This window comes from Salvelinus fontinalis, chromosome 4, assembly GCF_029448725.1.
Source record: "Salvelinus fontinalis isolate EN_2023a chromosome 4, ASM2944872v1, whole genome shotgun sequence".
NCBI classification, from domain to species: Eukaryota; Metazoa; Chordata; class Actinopteri; order Salmoniformes; family Salmonidae; genus Salvelinus; species Salvelinus fontinalis.
Window position 1 is genome coordinate 70,644,536 of NC_074668.1, and position 20,504 is coordinate 70,665,039.

General features: G+C 44.4%; 1 protein-coding gene across 2 annotated transcripts in view; it reads right to left on the minus strand.

Moving 5' to 3' along the window:
• LOC129854303 (inhibitory synaptic factor 1-like) overlaps positions 1–19,779 on the minus strand; it is a 58,782-nt gene extending 39,003 nt beyond the window's left edge. The window contains exons 1-2 of one of the 2 annotated variants that reach the window (XM_055921198.1): positions 19,230–19,779; positions 16,761–18,545 (exon numbers count right to left, since the gene is read on the minus strand). In XM_055921198.1, the coding sequence (XP_055777173.1) occupies positions 16,761–16,910 (150 nt within the window). In that variant the 5' untranslated portion in view covers positions 16,911–18,545; positions 19,230–19,779. Of the gene's footprint in view, positions 1–16,760; positions 18,643–19,229 lie in introns of both variants that reach the window. The other variant, XM_055921197.1, reaches the window with a different exon arrangement.
• Between the last annotated feature and the right edge of the window lie 725 nt (positions 19,780–20,504).

A 20,504-nucleotide genomic window follows, 5' to 3' on the forward strand; every position in this document is an offset into this window, starting at 1 on the left:
CAAGCTTTTAAAACAGACACCACTCTTGACTGTCTCTCACGTTGTGTTTTTCCCCGTTGTGCAGATTTACATCATCCCTACATCAGCACAACTGTCTTTTGTTCTTCACACATCATTTTTTTCAAAGTCCTAATCAAAGACCAACGCCTTTATAAAAATACCCCAAATACTGCTCTGCACTGCACCACAATTCTTAAAAAGGCTATATGTCATTTTAACTCTCTCTACAACTCTTCTTTACCTAATAACTTGATTCAATTCAAAGAAAGAAAATGAACATATTTGATGCACTATACAGATGGCATCCGTTTGCATTTTTGGATAATTCAAAGATGCGAGACCAAAATGGCAGCTTTGCTGTTCATTCATCACTCTGCAGGACCCGAGCTCCTAATAAATCTCTCATTGATCTTACCAACATGGTATGATAAGTAGAAAGATGAGGATGTAATTTACATAGCAAATGGGAAAAGACAACATTGCTGCTCACATCAAGGCTCGTTAAGGAAATGAATTGGGGAATGTGGGCACTTCACTGAATGCATAATGCTCCATGAGTTGAGCGTGCAGGACAAGTCAACAACCCAAACTAACCTGCAGTTCATGACCACGTCTGGATTTACCTGATTAGCATGACTACAGACGCAGACTGATTGTTGATTGGGTAACTCGCATTTATGTCACCACTCGATTGTTCCCTAACAAATCAATTAACCTGCTTTTCTTATGGTCCATGGCAGATGGGAAAGGATAGAGTTATGCTATTTTTGTATAGTCAACCATGGCACACACAAGTGAGGTTGAGACTAAATGGATGGGTGGATATGGATTTGGTGCGCTGTAAAAGTGAATGTAACGTATGCATGTTAAAGGCATAAAAAAGTATATCTGCCCTCAATACTTGAACAGCTCTACTTAACATGAAAAACAATCATGCTTTTGCAGTTTCAAATACGTGAGTACATTCATAAAGACCTTAGTTTTGTCAGCATCAACAGTGAGATTATTTTCTAGTCTACTAAATCCTGTATCAGGAAGGCAGCGACTGCTGTGAATTCCCAGTGTGGATGCAGGAATAACAGGTGTTTAATAGTCAGGCCCAGTTTTTATTGTCATGCGTCTGCCACTGACACATCCATAGAACTGTAGACTGAAACATGCTGACCCTCCCTCCTGGTCCCAGGCATGGTTCTGGGAGTAACTGCTGCCTGCAGCCAGAGATAAGCTTCTCCCTCTCCCTCTCCCTCTCCCTCTCCCTCTCCCTCTCCCTCTCCCTCTCCCTCTCCCTCCCTCTCTCTCTCTCTCTCTCTCTCTCTCTCTCTCTCTCTCTCTCTCGCTCTCTCTCTCTCTCTCTCTCTCTCTCTCTCTCTCTCTCACACACATTATCTTGTCCCTTCTCTGTTTTTCACAGTTTTTCACGTCTACTGTCTGCACACTTGCAGCCTCGTTCAGTACAGGAGATCTGATGCTGTGCCATTGTCCCCATGTAGCCTGCTCTTTGTTTTTTATGCTGATACAAACCGACCCCCAAACACAACAATGTGTTGACCTGGGTCTCTTCACCCAAGCCAAAAATCCTGACTTTGGGCAAAGCACTTGGACTTTCTGCTCTGCCAACAGTAACAGCTGATTCTGGGGTTTATAATTCAACCCATGACATTAGCACAGTGGAGATGTCCATTGCATTGTTGTGGCCTGCCCCAACCCCCATCCCTCCATCCTTTATTTCATCCCATGTCAATTGCAGCAGCTCTCAGCCAAACAAGGACAGCTAGACTTTAAACGCTCTGCCAATGAGTCATGTAGTTTGCCTTTTGGCAAGTGACAAGAGCACACAGAGTGAATAATCAAGTGAAAGCTCTGGGTCAGGGGCTGAGATTTATTTGACAGGGGGAGAAGATTTAGCTCTGTGAGGGTCATTGTAGTCATGATACCCCTAAACCTCCATCATCCCTCACCCTCGCCACCGTGTCCTTCTACATCTATCCATATCCCTTTCTACTCCTACTGTATTGATTAACGACTCAGGCACCCTAATGCCACGGATGGACATTTTACGTGTAAGAACATGATCAGTGATAGTACAGGAAGAATGGGAAATGGTTGGCGCGCTAAAAATATTACTGTACCTCCCCTTTACTTGCTGACACAGCTGCAAAGTGAGCGACTTATTATTTGTTTCACCCCCAAAATCAGAACACATTAAGTCATTCTTGCAATATCTCCATCAGCTAGCTATATAATTTCCACTGAATAATCTCTGCACCAGAACCAAGAGCAAGGCAAGGAAGACGTGAGTCATAGTTGAAATGAGGACAGTGGAGCTGCTTTTCTTGTCAGTCTCTTGTCAGCCTCTGTAGCTTTACATATAAAATGGCATGTCACTTTAGCAGGGGGTGTGTGTGCACCCCCTAGAGATCCTGCATAAATTCTGCCATGCCACCTGGAAGTAAGCTCAACTCACCCTAGACTATTAACAACACAGATACAATATAACCAAATATTCACTTCCAGCCTGCAGATGTAAGAGTGTAGGCAGAGAGGGACTTGGTATGAAGGCTGTGCTCGTGGCTCTGTCGCGGGTTGGGGTGAGTCTAGGTTCACTGAAGGTGGAGGTGAGCAGGTGACTGTTAGAGGGTGACTGAGTACACACGAAACCCTAATGCCCTTTCATACCCTAAACACCACTGTCAAATGATCCGGGACAAAAATATGAATCATCAAAACAGTTTGTTGACACATCCTTTCCCCGCTGTCTGCTCTTACCTGTGTCCCTGAATAATTGATCTGTCCCCTCGTCTGTCTGTGCATCTTTCATCTCCCTCCCCACCGTCCCGCCTGGTCTCCTGCCTGCCCGCACGCAGCTGACGCCTGCATCTGAACACTATTGACAATGACAGTGGTGGCAGTCATCCATGCGGAGCCAGGTGGCAGGCGGAGTGTGACTGCTACCACAAGGTTACAGCAGCATATAAATAGTCAGAGAGAGGAGGCTTGGATCTCTCTCTCTCTCTCTCTGGGTGGAAGGAAATATCTGGCTGAAGTTCCAGGCCCATGCTCCTGCAGTCAGTCACCAATTGTACACCTATCTCTATCAACTGATCTGAGGTGGGTTTCTCAAAACGTTTGTGAACTAAGACCGTTTGCCTACCAATAGATTTCAAATTATTTTAGTGCTTCACAGGTTTTAGGAAACTCACCCCTGCCTTCTAAGACCCTACTTAGATTAAATATGCACACAGGCTACTCAAGAATAGAAATTAGGTAATGAATGACATTTAAGTTTGGGGATTCTGGGAATAATGTTGTGTTCATAACCAACTGTGATACATTTCAGTTGTGAAGTCATAATTATTGAGTTGGGTGCATTCACGTGCTTGTACTTGGAAATGCCATCAAACATGGAGGTCATTGAAAGGTTTGTGATTTTTAAAAAATATTTTCCGCTCATAAAAACCTGCTTTCACTTTCTAAATCAATAGGAAGATGAACGGAATCAATTGTGTATTAACAATTTGCATTTTGTTCTTACTACTAACAAAAACTACTGAAGATGCTGCCATGCTTGCTGTCTTATTGACAAATGACTTCAGAGGTTACTAATAATCACCGGTTGGAGGGGCGTTCAAGGGGATTTTACGAGATGTTGTGAACGACATTATAAAAAGGTATAACAGTATTGTTGGCCTGCTAAAATGTTACTGAAACATTGTAGAATAGTGGACCATATGGTGTTGTCAGGAGGGTGTGAAGCATTAGGATTCAGGTGCAAAATGGTGGTATACAGTCAGGTCCATAACTATTGGCACCCTTGATGAAGATGAGCAAAAAATACTGTGTAAAATAAACAACACATAATTATTGGCACGCCTGTTTTCAGTACACCAGCACCCTACCCTTGTGAGGATAACGACACAGAGCCACACAAGAATCGTTAGAATGTAAGCGGTTCGTCTACATAGAAGATCATAGGAAATCCCAGGACAAAGTGTCTATAATACTGTAATACGCTCACGTAGATGCTGTCACAAACTCCAAACTCTACACAGTTGTCACTGACTAGTTGGAGATCATTTTAAGCTCAGCTGACCTGATATGTCTTTTGACATTTTTCAATATAACTCATGAATGCAACTGTTTATGTCAAATCGTTTTGTGTTCTACTTGTAGCCCTTAAAAGAAAATGTGAGCTTTTTCTTCAATGTGAGCTTTTTCTTCAATATGAGCTTTTTCTTCACTCAAAAAGGGACCAATGGAGGTAAGGTCAATGGCATCATGAACTTTACAAAGAACTTGGACATTTTAGCCGAAAACCTGGTTGCCTCTGCCAGGAGGCATTTGGCCACAAGTGGATCTTCCAGCAAGACAATAACCCCAAGCATGAATCAAAATCACAAAGAAATGGTTAATTGACCACAATATCAACATTTTGCAGTCTCCAGACTTAAACCCTATTGAAAACTAGTGGTTTGAATTGAAGAAAGTAGCCCATAAGAACAGATGAAGGATATCAAGAATCTGGAAAGATTCAGTAAGGAGGAAGGAGGTCTAAGATCCCTCCCAATGTCTTCTCCAATTTCATAAAACATTTAAGGCTCAGTGTCCTTATCCTCGCAAGGCCAAGGGTGCTAGAGTATTGAAAAAATGGGTGGCAATAATTTTGACCTCAATTTTTTTTTCTTTAAATTACTTTATAAACAAAATCCTTTTATCTGAGCAATTGTATTAACATAAAATAATAGAATTCCCAAATGTTTTGGAGCATACAATATAGCTCAGTTTTTGTATTATTTTATTTTACATGGTCTTTTTTGCTCATCTTTACCAAGGGTGACAATAATTATGGCTGCGTATTTACAGGTGGAGAAGGTGTCATGCCCTGACCTCAGAGATCCCTGTTTATTCTCTATATTTTGGTTAGGTCAGGGTGTGACATGGGTGGGTACTCTAGTTTTTGTATATCTATGTTTTCTTTTTCTCTGTTGGCCTAGTATGGTTCCCAATCAGAGGCAGCTGTTCATCGTTGTCTCTGATTGGGGATCATACTTAGGCAGCCCTTTTTCTCACCTTCAGTTGTGGGATCTTGTCTTTGTTTGGTTGCATGTATTTTGCACGACAAAGCTTTTCGTTCGTTGTGTTTATTATTATTTTTTCGCTGGTTTACATTTAAATAAAGTATGATGAACCCAAATCGACGAACGTTACAGAAGGTGAAAAAATATGCTTCCAAAAATATGTACAAGACGTTGACAAACGCTGACATAGACGTACACTTAATAACAAACAGATAAACAAAACTGCCCATTAACTGAAGCTAAGACATTGTGCCTTCAAATTAGGTTGAGCACCTGTAGATAAGGCAGAAAGAATTGCTTCCACAGCTGAGTTTAGCAGAATCCTGGGACAACATGTCACTCCAGCCTAAACTCTCTTTAAAACCCTCTAGTACTATTAGCCCACAGAAATGCTTTACAGACCACATTCTACATGGCAAAACAGTCCAAAAATAAATCTAAAGGATATTTAGCGTGGGAGGGATTTCGTTGGATGTGGGGGATTGGATGGAGACATGTTGGACTGGTGGGGGGGGGGGGGGGGGGGGGGGGGAATAGGATGGGGAGTTGGGGGTGTAAGCCCACCTCTTTTTGTTTATTTTTCTTTACATACCAATTTTATTAGTACAAAATCCTGTGTGATCAATATGATAATTTCTCTGTATGTATTTCTTACCTTTTTATTATTTAATGAGGCAGCCTATGAATACATATGATATAAAGTGTGTAAATTGACATGAATACTGTACCTGTAACCCCCCCAACAACAAAAAATAACAAAGCAAACAAGAACATTAAAAAAAGGAAGTATGATTTGAAGTGTCTGTCCTATATCTGAGAGATTTAAAAAAGCTTTTTGTATATTTTTTTTAGCGTGAAATGACCCATATACCGTTGACGTGGAAATGCCCTATCCAATTCGTCCAATTTTTTGTCCGCTGTGTGCGTGTTCGTAAGGGGCTCAACTTCTGATGGTGGGGTCACATTAGTTTGTAGCCCAAACTGTTCGGACACTGCAGACAGAACTTGGCACAACGGCAGTACCAACTTCAGACGAGTCCCGTGAAGCTTGTGGGGGTCTTAGAGCAAAACGGAGAATACCATCACATTTGTGACAGTCTCAACTTTCAAGCCCAAACCGTTCGGACTACGCAAAAGTTTTTGTGAGAAGACCGATTTTCGGGATGTGTCCTGGTCTGGCGAACAGTGCTGTAGCCCTGCCACCTTCCACCACAGAAGCGGGCATTGGCGGATGGGGTGGATTGAGACGCAATTCATGCAAAAAAGATATCTCTAGCTTAAACAGACAGAGTTTAATGGGGATTTTTTTATTATGCTAATTTGATTTCCATGCTGACATCAACTCTAGGGGTTGAAAATGAGCACCTGAACATGTTAAAAGCCCTAAACAGGTATTTATTCAATTAACAATTCCCTTCACAATGAATAGTTCTCAATAGTTGTCATATTAATGACCAATACATAATACATTACAACATACAGCTGAAGTCGGAAATTTACATACACCTTAGCCAAATACATTTAAACTCAATTTTTCACAATTCCTGACACTTAATCCTAGTAAAAATTCCCTGTCTTAGGTCAGTAAAGGATCACCACTTTATTTGAAGAATGTGAAATGTCAGAATAATAGTAGAAAGAATGATTTATTTCAGCTTCTATTTCTTTCATCACATTCCCAGTGGGTCAGAAGTTTACATACACTCAATTAGTATTTGGTAGCATTACCTTTAAATTGTTTAACTTGGGACAAACGTTTCGGGTAGCCTTCCACAAGCTTCCCACAATAAGTTGGGGGAATTTTGGCCCATTCCTCCTGACAGAGCTTGTGTAACTGAGTCTGGTTTGTAGGCCTCCTTGCTCGCACACGCTTTTTCAGTTCTGCCTTCAAATTTTCTATAGGATTGAGGTCAGGGCTTTGTGATGGCCACTCCAATACCTTGACTTTGTTGTCCTTAAGCCATTTTGCTACAACTTTGGAAGTATGCTTGGGGCCATTGTCCATTTGGAAGACCCATTTGCGACCAAGCTTTAACTTCCTGACTGATGTCTTGAGATGTTGCTTCAATATATCGACATAATTTTCCTCACTCATGATGCCATCTATTTTGTGACGTGCACCAGTCCCTCCTGTAGCAAAGCACCACCACAACATGATGCCCCATGCTTCACGGTTGGGATGGTGTTCTTCGGCTTGCAAGCGAAGAACATAACTATGGTCGTTATGGCCAAACAGTTCTATTTTTGTTTCATCAGACCAGAGAACATTTCTCCAAAAAGTACAATTTTTGTCCCCATGTGCAGTTGCAAACCGTAGTCTGGCTTTTTTTATGGTGGTTTTGGAGCAGTGGCTTCTTCTTTGCTGAGCGGCCTTTCAGGTTAGGTCGATATAGGACTCATTTTACTGTGGATATAGATACTTTTGTACCTGTTGCCTCCAGCATCTTCACAAGATCCTTTGCTGTTGTTCTGGGATTGATTTGCACTTTTCGTCCCCAAAGTACGTTCATCTCTAGGAGACAGAACGCGTCTCCTTCCTGAGCGGTATGACAGCTGCATGGTCCCATGGTGTTTATACTTGAGTACTATTGTTTGTACAGATGAACATGGTACCTTCAGGCGTTTGGAAATTCTTGGTCTTGGCTGATTTCTTTTGATGTCAAGCAGAGAGGCACTGAGTTTGAAGGTAGTCCTTGAAATACATCCACAGTAACACCTCCAATTGACTCAAATAATGTAAATTAGTCTATCAGAAGCTTCTAAAGCCATGACATAATTTTCTGAAATTTTCCAAGCTGTTTAAAGGCACAGTCAACTTAGTGTATGTAAACTTCTGACCCACTGGAATTGTGATACAGTGAGTTATAAGTGAAATAATCTGTCTGTAAACATTTGTTGGGAAAATTACTTATGTCATGCATAAAGTAGATGTCCTAACCAAATTGCCAAAACTATAGGTTGTTAACAAGAAGTTTGTGGAGTGGTTGAGAAACGAGTTTTAATGGCTCCAAACTAAGTGTATGTAAACTTTCGACTTCCACTGTATCAGGACATAATCTATTCTGTATAACAACTGCAATCCATATTAGTCTACAAACATTTTAGTAAAAGCAATGTGCTTGAAAACAAAAAAAGGAATATGCTGAGTTTGGCGCCAGATGAGAGGATATGAATGGAGTGGAATGTCTCACTTAAAGGGCACTCCAGTGTGAATCATCAAAAACATTCATAAAACCGGAAAGAACCAGACAATGCATACCCTGTCAGGTAGGCCTATAACAGAATTGCCCGAATTGATCAAATGAATCAAATGCCTGATTGAAAGGTTTTTAAATGTTTGAGGCCGCAGATGCTTGGTTGCCTGCTGTTAAAGCTTTTGATATGACGTTGGGCTTCTCAGAACAATCACATTATAGGCTCATTCTAAACTGGGTCGATGCATGATACCCAATCAGAGCAAAGCAGATATTAACAGTTTGGCCAAAACCACGTGAATACTGTAGGTTCCTCAGTCTGTCACAATGAACCATAATGTAATAGTGATCTAGCTGCCCTGAGAGTTTCCCTGGTACAGCCGATGGAGAGAAAAATTGGTCTCTTGAGAAGTAGGTCACCTACTGTATTAATTTGGGTTGCTATTCATACTTTTAGACACATTCATAACCTACATGTCTCCAATTTCTTCTTGGGTATTTGTGCCCTTTCAGTGCAGTGACATTCAACCTTACAGAAATTTCACTGGAAGCCCAATGAAAATGGTTTTGTCAGCGTATGTACAATATGCTCAGAGACAATCAAGTAATGTAGCTATTCTATTCCTGGGGCTTGCTTGTCCACTTCAATGGATGCCATTTTTCACACCATTAACTACAGCCCACTGGTTTTATTCACAGCTCAAAGATAGGCCAAAAACAATCCTAAAAACGCCCACAAGCACAATTGCAACAATTGATATAAGCTGTTTCAACCGGTCTGTCGCCAGCCTGTACAGCAGGAGGAACCATTATCTCTCTCTCTCGCTCTCTCCCCTCTCTCTCCTTTATCCTCCCCTGGAGGAAAGGGAAGGGTTGCAGCCTCACATTATGTACAAAGATGCATAGCAAGCCCCCTCAATCCTCTACCTCATGTAATGGTATCTAGTCACAGATAGCTGGCATTGTAGAAAAGATATGTGGCTTACCAGGTTGATTTGGTATGATGACTGCTTTGATATAAGGGCCAATTTCGTACCTCGCCTGGGCTATAACCAGGAACTTTCATTATCATCTATGCTGAGTGCAGGGTCCACAGAAAAGGAGAGCTCAAAGAGCCAGCTAATCCACTGGGTTTTACAGGCATGCTGGGCTGGTCAACACACTGGCCCTGCATCTTAAAGTAGCTGTAGCTCCACAGCGGTGCTTGGCTCAGGGAAACGGTATGCCAGCCTGGTGCAGTTTTCTTTTCTCTCTCCTCTCCACAGCTCCTTCTCAAGGTTAGAAGCCACTAAAGCTTTAACTCTTTATGTCCCACTGCTAAAGTGTCTCTCTGTTTTATTATAGGAGCGTTATGGGTCATTCTGAGGAGGAACTAGCCTGGCTACTGGTCAATGAGGTCCATCCAAAGGTCACTTCCGGGCCACGTGACACTGACTGAGGAACACAGGTATGGAGATGGGGGGGGGGGGGGGGGGTTGCTGACTGAAGTCAATACAGAAGATATTGAAGTGACTCTGTCATGTTGTTCATGTGTGGAATTTAACCTGTTTGGGCTGCAGGGGCAGTATTGAGTAGCCGGATAAAAGGTGCCCATTTCAAACGGCCTCGTACTCAATTCTTGCTCGTACAATATGCATATTATTATTACTATTGGATAGAAAACACTCTCTAGTTTCTAAAACCGTTTGAATTATATCTGTGAGTAAAACAGAACTCATTTTGCAGCAAACTTCCTGACAGGAAGTGGAAAATCTGAAATCGATGCTCTCTTCTAGGGCCTGCCTATAAAGGTCCTTGATATTTATTAGAATACATGCACTTCATACGTCTTCCACTAGATGTCGACAGGCAGTGAGAGAAGAAATTGAGTGTATAACTTGATCTGGGCTCGAATAAATGCTCTTTGTATGACGTGTCACCAGTTTCCTGTTTTCTGGAGAGCGCGTGAAGGGACCTGGTTTTGCCTTCTGTACAGCTGTCGTTATAGACAACTAATATCTCCGGCTTTGATTTTGTTTGATACATGTGACAATATCATCGTAAAGTATGTTTTTTCAATATAGTTTTATTAGATTATTGAAATTTTTTCGGGACTTTAGGCGTGTTGCTTTGTCTGCGTTTGTTCACGAAGGAGAGCTTAGCGCCACTTTGCTAGCTTTCCGTGCTAATTGACTGGAGAAGAGGACATTCTAAATCCAAACAACGATTGTTCCCGACAAAGGACCCCTTGTACAACATTCTGATGAAAGATCATCAAAAGTAGGACCCATTTTATGATGTTATTTCATATATCTGTCGAACATGTTGTACTAGTAGTTTGGGGCCAGGTTTTGGGCACGCTCTCGCCATAACGGAAACTGCATATCGTAATGAAGTTATTTTTAGAATTCTAACACGGCGATTGCATTAAGAACTAGTGTATCTATCATTTCCTATACAACATGTATTTTTAGTTATGTTTATTAATAGTTAGTTGGTCAGAATATGTGAGTGCCAGAAAAATATCCGGACATTGTGGGAAAAAGATGCTACGTTAGCATAATGTATAACCACTGATTTCAGCTCTAAATATGCACATTTCCGAACAAAACATAAGTGTATGTATAACCTGATGTTATAGGACTGTCATCTGATGGAGCTTATCAAGGTTAGTCAAAAATTATATATATTTTGCTGGTTTGTTACGATCGCTAACTTTTGCTGCTGGGGAATGGCTTGTGTTTCTGGCTATTGTGGTAAGCTAATATAATTATTGTGCTTTTGCTGTAAAACACTTAAGAAATTGGAAATATTTGCTGGAATCACAAGATGCCTGTCTTTCATTTGTTGTACACCATGTATTTTTCAGAAATGTTTTATGACGAGTATTTAGGTATTTGACGTTGGTGTCTGTAATTACTCTGGCTGCTTCAGTGCCATTTCTGACGGTAGCTGTGATGGTAGCTGCAATGTAAAACTGATTTATAGCTCAAATATGCAAATTTTTCGAACAAAACATCTATTTATTGAATAACATGTTAGAAGACTGTCATCTGATGAAGTTGTTTCTTGGTTAGTTTGGTTGGTTCTTGGTTAGTTAGGTTGGTTTTGTGCATGCTACCTGTGCTGTGAAAAATGTCTGTCCTTTTTGTATTTGGTGGTGAGCTAACATAAATATACGTGGTGTTTTCGCTGTAAAACATTTTAAAAATCGAACATGTTGGCTGGATTCACAAGATGTTTATCTTTCAAATGCTGTATTGGACTTGTTAATGTGTGAAAGTTAAATATTTCTAAAAAATATATTTTGAATTTTGCGCCCTGCACTTGAAGTGGCTGTTGTCATATTGTGCCCGGCTTCGGGCTTGCAGCCATAAGAAGTTTTTAAGGAACTTTGCTAGAGGCATAATATCACCAAGTTTAATTTGAGAATTTAATTTCAGCACACATAGGAGGTCAAACAAGGAGGAACAAATTGACCTAGTATTGCATCACTGCTGTTTTATCTCTGGTTGGACGTGAAGCTATAGGAAACCCTTTGGCCCAGTTGTGGCAGGTTTAATGATCATATCCCCTCTCAGAGGTGACGGTAAGCCTTCAGCATTGCCCAGTGAACTCCACGTGCCCGCAGGGCGGCTGGTGAGCGTTTCTCCAGCCCCTTAGCTTGGCCAAATCCTGCCGTTAATCTGCAGTAAATCGCCTCGCTAGTCGCTACCAGGGTGCTGGGCTGGGGCACCCTCACTGGAGAGCACTAGAGCCGGCCAGGGTAGACTGGGCAGTCAACCTCCAGTAGGGAACTGGCAGGGAAATGGAAACAGTTGCTTTCTGGGAAACGGTCCACCAGGGCACAGAGACTGATTGTAATTTGTGATAAGTAAGCTCAGGTAAACTAAAGGAAACCAGCATCACCACCTGCAGCGCTAACACATGATTAGTTTGTGGCCACAGGGGCATCTTTTTAACACATACACTGTATATTTTCTTTTTTATTCAACAAAGACCTTTCCAATTAAGGCACCTGTTCTCACAATGTTCATCTTTTTTTTCAGACCTGAGAGGTTGGGTTGGTGCACCAATTTACAATTGTCATAATTGTGCTGCTAGGCAAGGAGTGTCACTGTGACTGCACACCTAGTGTCCAACCTTTGACACTACAGCTGTCAGGTGGCCTCGTCCCTGGCTGGCCTGCCATGGTGGCACCGTCAGTGCAAACAGAGGAGAGGATAGACGTCCCATGCAGAAACAGCAGCCTTTGATTTAGATTTAGGGCACTCCTGTGACTCCCTGACCAAATGTGAGCGGTGCTGAGCTCTGTGGCAGTTCGCCGAGTGTGCCGACTCCCTTGCCGTCCCCCAACGTGGTGCTGGGGCCCAGTCCAGACTGGATCAGGACGGAGGCTCAGCGGCTCTCTGACTGATCTTCAGCCAGCTGTTTATGTGTTGTATTCCTCCCACCACATCATACTGGGCCCAAACAATGCACCGTTTATAGTATGCCACAAAACATAAAAGTGCTCCCCTGGAAACTGCTTTCTAATCAGATCATTTTCCTTTGACCGTTTTCATTTTTGCAATGATCCCTTGATTGTTAATAATGAATCAGAGGGGGCCCTAGCTGCTCGGGGATCATTGAGCCACGGTGAGAATTGGTAGCTTCTATCACCAGCCTGTATAATGCAATATTCATATTCAGACCCAGTGCATGTGAATGAGCATAGTCCAATATAGCGAGCTTAGCTTAACTGTCCATTTGTTAGAGAAACAGACACAGCTTGGGGGAGAAGATGGATAGTGACGCTGCTGATGCAATCATGCCCTGTCTCTAGAACAAACTGGAACTGCACAGTAACAGCCAATCTCCACAGCCACGCTTATGAAATGGATCTGCTGTTGGGCGAGCTAGCTACCCTACCATGGACCCTCTGCTTACCACTGATAGAGACGGCTGTCCTGCTCTCCCAGATCAATGATTGGGCAGTCAGACTCCGAGTTCTTGGAAATGGTGCACATTGCTCTTCCAGTGATAATTGCTCTCGGTCTTTCTTTCTTCACCCCTCTCATTAGCTACGTTAATTCTCGCTACTGGTTTTCATGGCCGCCCTATTTGCATTTTCCTCTCACTGAGCATGGACATCTTCCGTCCTCTGCTCTTCGTATGATTCTACATAATGACTAGCTCCACATAATAACAGTTCCCTATTCCCTTTTGGTTCCATCTAAAGACGTGCCGACCACTCGTCTCTCTCTGTATTGCAGCGTGCCTGCTCTTCCCCTCCACTCTCCAATTGTTCTGTCCTTACCGCCTCATTTAATGCTTTCAATTTACCAATCTTATATCTCTCTAATACCCAATACGGATGTTTTCTTACATTTGCTATTCCTCAGCTATTTGAAATAGCTTTTTATTCTTTGGGATTCAGTTTTAGCAAACATTATATTTCACACTGAAAATAGCAGAGGATGCTGTGATTTTCATTTGGTTCCATTTTTTGGGCTGTCAGAGATTGTAAGGGTAATGTTGACATGATACCCGATTTTAAACATTCCTCTGCTATTGCTGTTGATGTGTGAAGAGTATATTATCAGTGTATTTCATTTTGGAGTCTTCATTTAGATTCTGTTTTATTCATTCTGTGATATTGCATAATGGGATTCAAAAATGTGACACAATTGAATGGTTATGCTTGAAACATCACATCTTGAAGCGCGGCGAGTATATAGCTGCTGTAGTACATTTCTCAATGGGATGTAAATAAGATGAATGGCATCTCTCTATGTGATTGCGCTGCCTTCTAAACTGACGGTTGTTATGATGACTTCTTCTCTATGGCTTGGTTTCGTTTTATGTATAGTATGTAACGTTGTTGTATCATGCCTCCATCTCCTCTCCTGTCTTCACACCTCCAGCACAGACCAATGGCTGAAGTGAGATGAGGAAAGGCTGTGGGTCTAGCTATACTATAATTGACCGTTTTAGATCCACTTCCAAAAACACTCTCTGTCGGCTCTGCCATGGTGCCTCTACCTTAACCCCCTTCTCCTAAACTCTGTGAAGGCATGGGGTGACGGTACGATAGCCTTCCCTGCTGTGGCCATGGAGCATGTCTGAGATAACTCACATACTGAATGCAGGGCTGGGCCCAGGGCCACGTACTGTCCTGGTCCTGTATGACCAGGGTTCAGGCCTGGCTGTGGAGACAGTCACTTATGAGCTGTTGATACAGTATGTGGACTGACGGGAGCTCTGCTTGGTTATAACCCTGGGAGCGCTGAAATCAGCCCAGCTCCCTACGGACCTCTAGAGATAATCCGATCTTTACATCTACTGCCATAAGCCATCAGGCTTCAACACTCCAACATGGAGCGATGATCCCCCACCCAGTCAGTCCAGTTCACTTTCACTCACCATGTCACCCTAACTTCCGTTATTTATTCGTTTTTTTAACAGATCCAGTAATTCATCATTTATTTATGTGACAGATGTTATCTATTATGTTATTCATTTCATGTGGCCAAGAATGAGAGATTTTCCGGAACATTAGGCAGCCATGCATCTGCCGGTACATTGAGCACTAATGCATTTAAAAAAACGTTTTTTAACGTTTTGCATTTAATACAGTCCACAATGGAATAAATTAGCAAATTGAAAAATATTGATACTGCCGCCACTACTGGTGTTGTGGATAATGCAATTTCTTGCTACCAATTTCAAAATTTCAATTTGTGTTCCCTTCAGAACGGATGATACATTGGCTGCTGTATTGAAGCCTTTTTGGGGCTCTGAAATAAGAACCATAATACTGTATATGTTAGTGCTGGCAGAGCTAGACAGAGGTAGCTAGTGTTTTTGTTTATAAATAGCTCCAGCCAGCATTATTCCACTTGCAGGCGTCCCATAATCATCAATCACTAGAGCACCCGTTGTGTTTTTCTGGGCTCAGAGGGAAGCGTGAGCTGTGTGTGAGCGGTGCGGAGCGATGTGAGCCATGCCTTTGCACCTCTCCCCATGTGAGTACATGAAGGAGGGAGAGGTGAGGTGAGTGGGCGAAAGACTGGGGAAGTCAGGGGAAGGTGGTGGTGATGGAGTGAGTTATGACCCCTCGCCCTGCCACCCTCTCCTTGGTCTGGTCGGACTCTATCCTCCCCTGGGTCTCCAGGTCACTGGGTGTGCCTCCAGCCCCCCGCTCCTGGCCCCCTGATCAGATGGAGGTTAGGAGGCAGCTGATAACAGACAGGGTGGGGTTGGAGTGGGGATGTGTCAGAGAGCCACTACTTACTCTTGAGAGAGATAGAGATAGAGAGATGGGGAGGGAGAGGGAGAGAGAGGGGGAGAGGGGGAGGGAGAGCGGGAGAGGGGGAAGGGAGAGAGGGAGAGGGGGAGGGAGAGAGGGAGAGAGAGGGGGAGAGGGAGAGCGGGAGAGGGGGGAGGGAGAGCGGGAGAGGGGGAAGGGAGAGAGGGAGAGGGGGGAGGGAGAGCGGGAGATGGGGGAGGGAGAGGGGGGAGGGAGAGCGGGAGAGGGGGAAGGGAGAGAGGGAGAGGGGGGAGGGAGAGCGGGAGAGGGGGGAGGGAGAGAGGGAGAGAAAGGGGGAGAGGGAGAGGGGGGAGGGAGAGAGGGGGGAGGACATCCTATGGAGGAGGGGTTTAATAAGAACCCTTTGCTCTTTTTCCTTTTTTGATGAGATTTACAGGAACCTATTGAACCTACTGTACCAGTGATGGGCTGATACAGATTAATTGAATTTACACATGTGTATGCACATTGCACACACAGGTATGTACACATGGACACGCACAAAAATATACACACATACACACACATCTACTCTGCATTCTAATATCAATGAATTTTCTAAAGTACAGTAGACATTCCATAGAGACCCACACAGTCACCCACTATATGATCCACACACATATTCTTCCTGTTTGTTCATCCCTTTTTGATGCAGACACGCACTGATCTTTTCATCGCGTTACCATGGCAGTTGTGAAAATACAGTAGAAATCCAGCTGACAACAAAATGGTTACATAACTAGTGCAGTGCCAAGTCCTGTGTCTTACCTAAGCACACCTCATCTCTCCCCTGTGTTTCTGTTGCAGCCCTATTTCTGGCTCTGCCCTGCTTCTTCTGCAGCCACTATTTAAAGAGGGTTTCATAGGACGCCGAATACATCTGAACGACACGTATTGTTGTGTACTTGATGATATCGGAATTAGCCCTTGAATGCCAAACGGAAGATGGTATTTCTAATTACGGAAGCAGAAACCGATGTTCTCCTGCCACCTGCACCAAAGCCAAAGTGTTGTCATCTCGTTCAAATCCTAATTTAAAGCATCTCTATTCTGTGAAATGCATTCTATACACTTCATTCAATGCTTTCCTCTCAAGGAGTAACTCTCCCCCCCCCCCCCCCCCCCCCCCCCCCCCCCCCCGCAGCCCCCCACCCCCATCCCCGGAACCTAGTCTCCAGTAAGGTGAGACAGTGGCGCATGCTGCCCGCTATAGTGCCTCACCTCCCGGAGTTCCTTGGCCACATCTTTGAGCTCTTTGAGAATGCCATCCAGCTGGTTGATCACCATCTTCATGTGGCTGCGGATCCGTTCTCTGGGGGTCTGGCTGGGGGTCTCAGAGGTGTCCCGGGCCGGAGCTCTGCTGAGGGACATCCTTCACAGGGCGACTTGGGGCCAGGGGCTGGCGGGCTGAGGGCAGGGGCGGGGGGGAGCCGAGTCGGGGTCCATGTCTCTGGCCGCGAGGAGCCTCAGTGCTACTGATCCGAACAGGGGCCCCGGCCACGTAGGGAGACCTCAACATCTTAAAAGCCCCTGGACAGCCAAAAGACCTTGCCTGGCCTGAGCGCTCAACCCCCTGGCGTTACCCTCCGCCATCCATGGCTCCAGGATGGATAGTATCAAAAATGAAGCCAAAAGAAACATGAAAAAACTCAAGTTAGATCCACGGAACAGGAGGAAGAAGAAAAGAACAGGAGCTGAGATGGTGTGTGTGAAAACACCTTATATAATAGTGTTGAGCCAGAGAGCCTACTCATCTCATGTGTCAGTGTATACGTTTGCATCGGTCTCTGAGGAGGATATTTATTTAGATCGTCTGTATGAGGGAGTTACTCTTTTCCCCTCCCACTCACCTCCCTTTACAATCTTATTTAGCGGGTACGATGCAGTGACTTGGTGTCAGCCAGGTTACTGTAAAAGAGTGCATCCCAGGTTGTCAAGCTGAACAAGGGGTTCATGTTCAACCTCCCCTGTAGATCAGAATATCCAAGCACAATAGAAAAGTAGAACTCCCAGCAGTTGCTATTTTTTGTTCATGATCTTGGTCTACATTATTGGTAGGCAGTAGGGACAAGCTTTGCCTTCTAAGTATACTCCCTCAGTTTGGCTTCTGTCTTTTTTAGGGAGAGAGGAGGACAAATCCTTTTGAAAACAAGAGATATTCCTCCTGTGTCCTCTGCTGTGCGGTGTTCTCTTTCTCTCAGAAGTGACGGGAGAATAAACTAATCTGGAAGGAATAAAGAAATAGCCCACATCAAAAGCAACTTCTGCACCCATCCATTTTATGCTCAGATGATGACCGACATGTGTTGTTCTGGTCAAAGAGAGGAGGAAGGAAGGTAGGAGGAGGGGGGAGAGTCTCTCTGTGCTTGTTTGTGTGTGTGTGTGAAGAATGTCCAATCTTTTCTTCAGTGGCAGGGCTTATTCCAGTTGGCAGGAATGAGGATAAAGGGATGTCTTAGCGAGTAAAATGTGACTAATGAATAGAATGTGCAGGGGAAGAATGACAAACCAACATGGTGATGAACAGGAGGAGGTGAAAAAGAAGGAGGAAGAGGAGGGTCCTTCCCCTGGCGTCAGGGTGACTTGTGTGTCCTTCGTGCCTTTGCAGTGCCCCTTGTCCTGCCCTTTCAGATCCGACTGTTGGTCCACTCTGGTCTGCAGGGGTGCGCCCAGAAACCAGACACCAGAGAAGATAGGAAGAGACAATTCACTTCTCTCTTAGTCTCCCTGAGTTGTTGCTAAGGGAGACCAGCAGTCTGCCTGGTTGTGCTGCTGATTGATTCATTATATTTCCTCCTTCTTTTTATCTGTGTATTTCTCCTTCTGTGAACAGTTTTCAAAAAGGCAGAAAGCCCTGCGCCATCTCCATCCAGCAGTAAGAGGTAAATCCCAGTAGCGCGTCCCCAGGGACAGCCGGAGCCCAGGCACAGGCAGGGGTGCGAGACACACACTGAATCCAGGCTGATGCTACTGCCAGAGGGCAAGCTGGCCAATCACACATGACACCTGGAGAGACGGGAAGGAAAGCAGTTGTTTTTTTCTTCCTCTCTCTCTTTTTCTGTCTCGTTCCCTCTCTCTTTTCTCCTCTCTAGACTCAGCAGCACTGCAAATAGAACACAACAGCAATAGAGCAAGGAAGAGAGAAGAGAGAGGAAGAGGGAGGAAGGCAGGGAGATAGACAGGAATTAAATGCGGTGCTGGAACTTTACGATTTTTTTAGCTGCTGTGAAAATACACATCTAGTCTCAGCAGGACTCTCCCACCTTCCTCTCATTAACACACGCACACACACACACACACACACACACACACACACACACACACACACACACACACACACACACACACACACACACACACACACACACACACACACACACACACACACACACACACACACACACACACACACACACACACACACACACTTACCTTCACTCTACATCAGCAGCTGTAGCTGTGTCCAGGGCTTACAGTCTATGCTCCTCGGTGATACTGACTGATTAAATGCACAGAAGGATCATCCAAGCCACACACATCCTGCTAGTTCTCTTGCAGTCTCAATCTCTCTATCAAAACACACACTGACACCCTCCTCTCTCTTTCAGTCACACACTCACATGCACGCACACACGCACACCCTCTCCCACTTGTTCTCTTTGTATCTTTCACTCTCCCTACATCACTTACTGTCTTCCCAGAGAAAGCAGCTCCAGTCAGAGGGTGAAGAATTCATTCAGTGCCGTGTCTCAATGGAAGGAAGGAGAGCATGTGGAGGATGGAGATGTGGAGGAAGAGGCGGGATGGAGGAGGAGGCAGGCTGGAGGAGGAGACAGGAGGAGTTGGAAGAGGAGGTGGGCTGAACGGCTCTGACAGCAGCACTCTTAGACACCAGAGAGAGGATGCGGCTGAAGAATAGGGACCAGCAGCAGAGTATAGATCCGGCTGCTGCTGCTGCTACTGATGATGCTGAGGCTGAAGCTGTTGCTGCTGTAGATGCTGATGCTACCGTTGCTCTAGTGACGATGCTGTGGAAAGGAAGAAGCCACCCGCCATCCTCATCAACCCTGCCGGCGTCGGGAAACAGCAAAAAGAGCTACTGCGTACAGAGCTGTGGAGAGGATCTGTATCAGTCAGAGCCCTCTGGAGGCTGCTCCTGACGCCACTCTCTCTCTCTCTCTCTCTCTCTCTCTCTCCCTCTCTCTCTCTCTCTCTCTCTCTCTCTCTCTCTCTCTCTCTCTCTCTCTATCTCTCTCTCTCTCTCTCTCTCTCTCTCTCTCTCTCTTACCTCTCTCTCTCTCTCTCTCTCTCTCTCTCTCTCTCTCTCTCTCTCTCTCTCTCTCTCTCTCTCTCTCTGTCTGTCTGTCTGTCTGTCTCACTCTCTCTCCGTCCCGTCTCTCTGCCCCTGCGCCCTGAAGTGTCCTCGCTGACTGCCGGATGAAGGCAGGCTGATGCCAGGGTTTATCGTGGGGCTCAGGCTATTGCCAGCACAACTTGCTTTGCTGCTCCGCTCTGACTGTGTGGAGGGAGGAGGGGCCTGGCATTTTAAAGACACAGCACTAGCTAGGTAGCTACAGTGTCCTCTGCCTGGATCCTCTCTCCCCTCTCTCTTTCCCCTCTATGTATCACTCTATCTCTCTTTTCTCATGATGGACTATTCCTCCATTCACAGACAACCGACCGTTCACTAAGGGAACGAGTGTCCAAACATTGCTGGCTGTTGCATCATTAACACATAAAGCAGGTTGGGTTGTTGTGACCTCATCAGGGAGGGACTGCTTTAACTTCCCTCTCCCTGCTCTCCTCATTAGGATGTTTTGATCATAGCATCTATCTAACCCCTCCAGAGGCAATTATCTTAACGTGAAATTTGTAACAAAAGCACGTTGTGTGTCTTTTAGCAAAGCAACAATGGCATGTTTTAGCGGCAGTTGTCAGCAGGTAGTGAATGTAGGTTTCCTGTGG